Source organism: Syzygium oleosum, unplaced genomic scaffold (assembly GCF_021117445.2).
Source record: "Syzygium oleosum isolate NSW1041296 unplaced genomic scaffold, Sole_v2.1 Sole_v2.32, whole genome shotgun sequence".
Lineage (NCBI taxonomy): Eukaryota > Viridiplantae > Streptophyta > Magnoliopsida > Myrtales > Myrtaceae > Syzygium > Syzygium oleosum.
The window spans coordinates 926,097-933,036 of NW_026607516.1; the positions used below are offsets into that span (position 1 = coordinate 926,097).

The 6,940-nt window shown below is 40.9% G+C and overlaps 1 protein-coding gene across 1 annotated transcript; it reads right to left on the minus strand.

The window, feature by feature from the left end:
- Positions 1–1,527: 1,527 nt before the first annotated feature.
- LOC130135413 (expansin-like B1) lies at positions 1,528–3,133 on the minus strand. Its single transcript, XM_056304590.1, has 4 exons — positions 2,946–3,133; positions 2,395–2,501; positions 1,999–2,313; positions 1,528–1,862 (listed from the first exon to the last, which is right to left on the minus strand). Exons 1-4 carry the CDS (start codon positions 3,064–3,066, stop codon positions 1,665–1,667), a joined length of 741 nt encoding a protein of 246 aa, XP_056160565.1. The 5' UTR covers positions 3,067–3,133; the 3' UTR covers positions 1,528–1,664.
- Between the last annotated feature and the right edge of the window lie 3,807 nt (positions 3,134–6,940).

Below are 6,940 nucleotides of genomic sequence, written 5' to 3' on the forward strand. Positions count from 1 at the left end.
GAGGATCGCAATCAATGAGCTCTGCAAATCCGAGAGAGAGAGAGAGAGGATTAGAAAAGGGGAGGAGAGATTCGAAAATTCTTCAGCATCGATCATCGAAGAACAAGAGCAAGGGAGAATACTCGATGGAGAGAGAGAGAGATGGAATGAAGCTGATCCGAGTAGATGCGTACGGGAAGATGCCGCTGTTGACTTCGCGAGAGGGGGCTAGGGTTCTCCTGCAATTGCGTCGACTCCATTGATGACTCTAGAGAAAAATACGAACAGAGAGAGAGAGAGAGAGCGAGCGAAGAGGTTGAAGCGAAGCTCCGGAGCTTCTACGCGGGAAAATCGTGCAAATTAGGGAGTTTGACCCGACCCGACCTAACAACTCGAGTATTTATTGTGAAAAATTACATGATAAATTATTTGATCTTCCTATTAAACACAACCGACAAATATACATATGTATGTATGCCATAACATTTAGTATGTCGATTTCGTAAATCAATTTCATGATATTTTGTATTGCTCAACTATTGGAAGTAATGCTTTTTTGCATTATCCGACTACTATTTACCTGAATACATTGTAATATCAGTTGCAACTATAATCAGTAATTTACTGTTATCGGCAATAATTTGTTTAAAGATTTTGTGATATGAGAATGACACTCGGTAATTAACTTAATATTGCCGGAACTATCCTCAAAGATGATAATTTTGCCGTAAGTTCTTCTAAACATCACTAGTGATCAGGCCTGTGGCGGAATTAATTTTTCTCAAAGTAGTAATTCACCTCTCATGAAGTAATTTGCCTGTAAAGTAGTGCATTTTGTTTCATGGGGTAATTAATTTACCTTGACGGGTCAAAATCTACCCAGATTTCCAATAATTTCACGATACCTATTTTTTAACAAACAGCTATTTGGCCATAGATTTTGTAACCCTAAAAAGCTACGACCTAGTAACTAATCCCAAATTGTTGTAATTATTATCAGCAATTGCAATGGTAATTTTCCCTGTAAGTTCTTGAAGATGACAATTGGTAACATGTCTTCTGAGGCAAATGATTTTTCCAAAAGTAGTAATCCACCAAATTTGAAGTAATTTGCTTTGAAAGTAGCATGTTTTGCTTATTTGGTTGGTAAGTTTTTTTTGTGGGCCGTAATTTTCTCGAAGGGAAAACAACATAAGTGATCCATGAACTTTTCAGATACCGCATTGAACAAATAAAAAGTTTATGGACCATAATTTATATTGGACCAAAATTTATCAATTATTTGTGTCATTATCCCTTTGAATTTATTGTAATTTGACTGTACCTATAGTTGGTAATTAGGTAAGGACAAATTATATTCGGGTGGGAATGCTGTCATTTAGTAGTGGAGTTCTTCTGAACAGCCTCAGTACTGGATGCACCTTTTAGTAGGCGAAGTGTACCTTTATCCTCCCAGTGGGACACCAATCTCATTTATTATATAGCTAATCATGCCAACAAAAAGAGATTAGTCAAGGCAGGCAGAAAGCCTTATCTAGCTTAGCTAAGCCTGCTTATTTCAGCAACAGTAATGCCACCAATAGCATTGGCCATATCTGAGCTATTCCTATCTAGTAATAGTGAAAAAGGCAAGCAGCACTTCCCAATCAACCAACAGAATAGAAAGGGACTGGTTTTAGCTTTTTCTAGTCTAGCTGGATTTGGGAGTCATAAGCAGCACCAGCTTTCCAGTCACCAGGGAGGGGATTCTTTGGTTGCACCCAAGTCGCTCCGTGGCTCCCACTCACTTGGAACCGCAGGTTAACGAAACCACTCGGCGGAGTTTGCGTGTCGAACACTGCTCCGTACACTCTGCGCATCGGCTTCCACTCTTGACAGTCCTCCTGCATCGAAGTCTCGAGAAGCAAAGTCATTATCGACTCATGGTCTCTAGTTCGTGTTTATGTTGACTTCTGGCTCGATTCGATTCTACTTGAAACAAAATTGAAGCAACTCATGGGAATATGGATGGCTGAATACCTGCCAATACTCCATAGCTGTGATGTCATTTGTGCCGCCGACGTATAAAATGATGATAGCTAAATAATATGGGTTTCTGCTGCGTTCTTGGACCTTGAACATGAGGTTGTAGCCGGAGTATCGGCACGGAACCCTTCTGAATTCGACGTCAACCACTCCGTAGGCAAACAGCTGCTTGGTTTGGTAATCGTCCGGTTGAGCCATCTTCGCATAAGCTCTAGGGCTCAGGATGAAGTCCGTCCTGTCTCCTTCTCCATAGTCCGTCACCACCACGTTTGCTCCGTCGCCTGTGCACTGCGGTTTCGTGCACCTCACCTATACTTCAAAAAAATTGACTGAATAAAAAAGTCAAAAAGGGTCCTCATCTATTAATGTCTAGTCTATATGAAGTTAAACCTGATAGCAAGCACCACAGCCAGATCCATTTCTGTAAAGCCTCGAAACTCCAGTCACATAGCCATCATTCACGGTCCTTCCATACTCGCCGAACCCACAAGCTCCAGCTGCCATAAACATTGCACTCATTAGATCTTCTCTAGCAAAAATTGTTCTGTTTCGAGTGTTTGGTTTGTGCATGATGAAATGGAGCGATTCAAAGAGTGCATGTGAACAACCAAGCCTTCAAGTACCGAGTGAGATATGCTACTACACAGATCTTCTCGTGTCATTTTGCCCTCTACTGAGTATCAAGGGAAAGAGCGCATACCATCGAAAAGTTATTCATGATGTAACAGAGCATGCCACATGACCATAAACATTGTTTAAAAAGTTACATAGAAGAAAAGAAATGTTAATTTGTGTACTTTTCATTACATGATACTATTATAGCTAGTAGTGCTCTAGTAGCTCCGCACTAACGTGTGAACATAATTTATGCGCGGCGCTCATGTGGTGTGCAGTGGCTGACGCAAGCTTTGTTTCTAACACGAGATGGAGTGTGCACATACTTGAAGTCCCATAGCAGTCAGGACTGCCGTAGAAAGTAGCTCTTGAGGGTGTAAATGAATCTTGACAGTGACAAAGTGCTGGCAAGAGCACCAGGACACAAAGAAGACAACGATAGTTCATTGCAGATGCTAATACAAGTAAACTCAAACCTAGAAGACTAGACTAGATTAGATAGAGAGAGAAATGCACGAGAAGGTTTTGGGATGAGCAACGTTCAAAGCCAAGATCCCATATTTATAGCTGAGATCTTGAGGGTCAAGTTCTTGAGGAACTACCCGCTATTTTTTCCCTCCACTTGTGAGCAGAGTATAGAACCCAATGAAGACTTGAGGTCGTAGAATTAGAATACTATGGATGAGGACGTGTGGACCTTCCGTGGACCCTTTCACTAAGATATCTCATCATTACTTAACTATAATTGCAAGGCTTATTATATTAATAACTTTTTTGCTTCTCTTTTCGCATTTGATCGTCTCACTGCACCTGCAATCAGTTCTGGCGTGCTAGGACTCACATGCCATTGCACACTCACATTTGCAGAAAATTGAGCTTCTAGTTAAATGAAGAAATCCTGAACTTATGCGAAGTACGAGCATTTCGCTGTCTCTTCATATCAGGAAAGATTTTAATCTCTTTTCATTAGCTCGAAATACTTCTCTTCGTCATGCAATGATTTACTTCCCGTGTGAGTATGAAGCTATTATCAGAACAGGGCATTCTTTCATAATTCTTTGATCTCATCCAATTACATATTGAGCAGTAAGTCCACAGTCGTCTTTGCGGTAACAATGTTTATCGGGGCGGAATTGCTATTGGAAGTATCCAAGAAATTCAGCCGAGTAAATCACAAACAGTAACAATGCTGAGACTTGAGCACCGTGCGACTACAAAACATTCTCCAGACATCTCAATTGAATCAAAACCCAATAGCTAGAAGCACTCACAACAGTAAAAACCCACTTGGTTAGCTTTATACCATTTACGAGTACCCTTCTGCTACTTAAACTTGAATTGATTTGCTGAAGTCAAATCAAAGCTATGAACTATCAACAAGTGGACATAGCCACCAAGTGACCGTTTGGTTGTAGCGCACTTAAAAAGTCTAGAAAACTAGGAAACTTCAGTCCTTTGCTCGTGTCAAAATCAGAAAAAACAAACAACAAATTAGGCTAAAAAGCACTCGAATGATTGTTATTACGGGTCAATAAAACAAAATGGTTTTGAATACTTTAACGAGCTTTGCCTGTTTTGAGCAGCATTTTACACGCTGTAGTGACGCAATAAGCACGAAAAAGGTAGAAAATTTATAGGAGCATGATGTGGAGATACGATTGAGGTATAGAAAGGGGTGGGTGACTCCAGATCTTTGCCGCCCATGTAGCAACCTGTTTCGTCGGAAATATTCCCGCGACAAAATATAATTTATCGAAAGTCGTTCTTCGATTGTTAATTAGAGGAGATTGGGTTCTTTGACCATTTCCGGATAGGAGATATCTAGGCGTGAACTAACAGTTTGATTGTCTTGATCAATACCACAAGTTTCGTATAGTAACGAAATTCGACTTATATTTATAAACGATTCAGACAAATCCGTCCAGTTGCTGACTGACAGCATTCGAATTTCATCGATGCAACATTACAAAGCTATTGGCTTAGAAAGTAAATAACTATAGCTATTGAAACTAAAGGTGCGGTACTGGAAAATAAAGATAATTGAAAGACAATATTTTGATGTGTATTCATGGGAGGCTTTTTTCTGGCTATTGGGTACTATTATTTATAATGTGAGCCTGATAACCGCATTTTGAGACCATGTCCAATAACCGCCGTTGATCTTATCTTCGCCGTTAATCTAATGACATATATCCATCAACTGCCACCGATATTATCTTTTCGTTGTTACACCTGTCTTTCCCGAGGCAATAACTTTTATCAAGCTCTTTCCGTCTTGACACCTGTCCTTTCCGAGACAATAACCATCGTCAAGCTCTATCCGTCTTGACACCTGTCCTTCCCGAGGAAATAACCGTGGTCAAGCTCTTTCCGTCTTGACATCTATCCTTCCCGAGGTAATAACCGTCGTCGAGTTCTTTCCATCTTGACACCTATCCTCCTCGAGGTAATAACCGTCATCGAGCTCTTTACATCTTGACACATGTCTTTTCCGAGGTAATAACCGTCATCGAGCTCTTTACATCTTGACACCTGTCTTCCCCAAGATAATAACCGTTCTCGAGCTCTTTACATCTTGACACCTGTCCTTCTTGAGGCAATAACCGTCGTCGAGTTCTTTACATCTTGACACCTGTTCTTCCTCCTTTTCTCGTCGACAGCTTCGGTGACTTGTGTTCCATATGGTAATTTTCGTCGACAACTTCTGGTATGGGATCTCAAGTGACGCTTGCTTCCTCTACGATTCCAGCTTTCCAATTTCAAATTCTTAAATTTCCCCTCGGGATATTCCAATGCTTGCCAGCTGTTTGCTTACATGGGCAATCCTCTATGGACTACGTCATCCCTTGACGTCCTTTACAAGTTTATTTCCATTTATTTTTGTTGTCGACAACCTAATTAATTATAGGTGTTAACATATGCCCTCTTTATTTAATTCTTTTAAAAGAAATATACCATGCTCAAGCATTCTTGATCTCGACGCTTCGTAATTTATGTTCACTTGATCTCTTTGCAATGTTTCACTTTACTCTGACATGTCATCCGGATCATTTATGGCTTAGCAAATCTTCATGATGGTAGATCATCTAAACCATCGTATCTCGGCGATAAAAATCAAAACTTTAGTTCTTTATCTTTTCCTTCGATCATTAGAACCGTCGTATCTCAGCGATAAAAATCAAAACTTTAGCTCTTCACCTTCTCCTTCGATTCTAGGTTTTCTTTTTATCTGCCCTCAAACTCTTTTTACTCTGTTCGTATTCATGGATACCCAATACTCTCCCGAATCATATATTGAAATATTTGATCGCCTGCAAGAAGATGAAGATTCCCCAAACTATCATCTTTGCCCATTACATTTGGTCGACGAATCCTCGATCAACTTATTCTTGGTCCTTGTTTTCGCAGTCATCAGTGAATCCCGGCTTCACTCCGCCCATGTTTTCCAAGGAGAGCAAGAGAACTACTTCCTATTTAGAAGTCCTCGGTTGCGGACATTTGGTTTTTAGAGACCCTGCAATTTCGAGGGTTTCCTTCCCCCGAGACGGGTATTCATCGCTGGTATGCGAGATTGAAGGATGATTTACCTAACCGTCTTGCTTGGATGAGAGTTGGCATTGACATGGCTTTGGAGGTCAGCATGTTGTCATATGACTTAAACTTAGAGCTTTTGGGTTCTACTATCAGTTTTCGGTCCCATTTGACCAAATGCTTCTTTTTTTCCTTGGGGCCCAATGTCTGTTACTCTTTTAGACATATATGCCATGACTAACCTTCATTTGTAGAAGATATGGCCTCACCATCAGTACCTCTTATTCCTAAAGAAACCCTTGCTTACAGCAGATTTATCGAAACATATTTCCACAATACTGGTCCAATAATCCCCGATGAATGCACTCTCTTTCTCCTTTTCTAGTTGTCAAAATATGTCGTTTTTGCTCATTCACCGAAAGTCTCCAAAGATTTCTTATTACTTGCAGCCAATCTCGCTACGTACTCGAGCCCGAACAGTTGTGCCTTCGAGATGCTTCAAGCGATGAGCAGGCTGAGAGGAGACGAGGATCGCAATCCATGAGCTCTGCAAATCCGAGAGAGAGAGAGAGAGAGAGGATGAGAAAAGGGGAGGACAGATTCGAAAATTCTTCAACATCGATCATCGAAGAACAAGAGCGAGGGAGATTACTCGATGGAGAGAGAGAGAGATGGAATGAAGCTGATCCGAGTAGATGCGTACGGGAAGATGCCGCCGTTGACTTCGCGAGAGGGGGCTAGGGTTCTCCTGCAATTGCGTCGACTCCATTGATGACTCTAGAGAAAAATA